At 40.0% G+C, this 904-nt stretch overlaps 1 protein-coding gene across 11 annotated transcripts in view; it reads right to left on the reverse strand.

The window, feature by feature from the left end:
• Positions 1-904, reverse strand: part of LOC108580161 (serine/threonine-protein kinase MARK2-like) — a 42,264-nt gene that overhangs the window by 9,455 nt on the left and 31,905 nt on the right. For all 11 annotated transcript variants that reach the window (XM_017943843.1, XM_017943847.1, XM_017943846.1 and 8 more), the window contains 2 exons: positions 735-855; positions 495-583 (listed from right to left, as the gene is read on the reverse strand). In XM_017943843.1, coding sequence (XP_017799332.1) covers positions 495-583; positions 735-855 — 210 coding nt within the window. The remainder of the gene's footprint in view (positions 1-494; positions 584-734; positions 856-904) is intronic.

Raw genomic sequence — 904 nt, forward strand, 5'->3', positions numbered from 1 at the left:
TCCAAGATTGTTCGTTTTTACAGGATCGATTTCTACGCATGCATCGAAGGCCCACTGCAAAAGCTGCCGTGTTCTAGAAAATATCTTTTCCTTTACGCTACATACGTATACTTTGGACAAGATTGTCCTCCCGCTAGGTCGAATAACGAAACTGATTTCCTCTGTATCGGGATTGTAACGTGAATAATGAAAATCATCGATGGTCTTTTCGATTCATCGTGCATAACAACTAAACGCGATTCAAGTACGCGTATAGAGACATTTCGAGAATCGAACGTATCGCGCCGTACTTTCTCTTCTCCTTTCGTTTTTTTCTTTTGGCCCGATTTACTTTTTCCAATTGTAAAAGAATTCGAAAAAAATTCTACGCATCGAACGGATATTTGGCCGAACTTTGAACGGTGGTACTTTACAGTGGTACGTGTACTAGCATGCTGTCGACTATGAGAAATCGTTTGTTCGATTTACGCAGAACAAATCGATACAGAACTTACCGTTTGGAGAACCTCGAGGATAACTTGGAGAAGAAGGACGGCCGCGCTAGTGGGCTAATTGCATTTGTGTCCTGTGTATGCGTGTGGCCCTGAAAAATTCCACAATTGTACTGATAAACTACTGAAACATTATCCACGATAAATTAAGTTCATTGAAATTCACCATATGAACAACAATTTCAACACACTCGCACGCGTACAAATAAAATAAAAAAAGGAAATATATGTAAACGTACGAACCTGAGTATGATTTCGCTGAGCCCTATTCTGGCCAGAATGGAACGTACTACGATTTGGAACATTTCGAGGAAATGCTGGTGTTGTAGGTGTTGCCAGTCTATTGCTTGGAGACACACCCAAGCTATAGTTAGAAACAGGGTTTTTCTTTTATTACATTAACACTATTTGGT

The sequence above is a fragment of the Habropoda laboriosa genome, unplaced genomic scaffold, assembly GCF_001263275.1.
Source record: "Habropoda laboriosa isolate 0110345459 unplaced genomic scaffold, ASM126327v1 scaffold2, whole genome shotgun sequence".
In the NCBI taxonomy this organism is placed as follows: Eukaryota; Metazoa; Arthropoda; class Insecta; order Hymenoptera; family Apidae; genus Habropoda; species Habropoda laboriosa.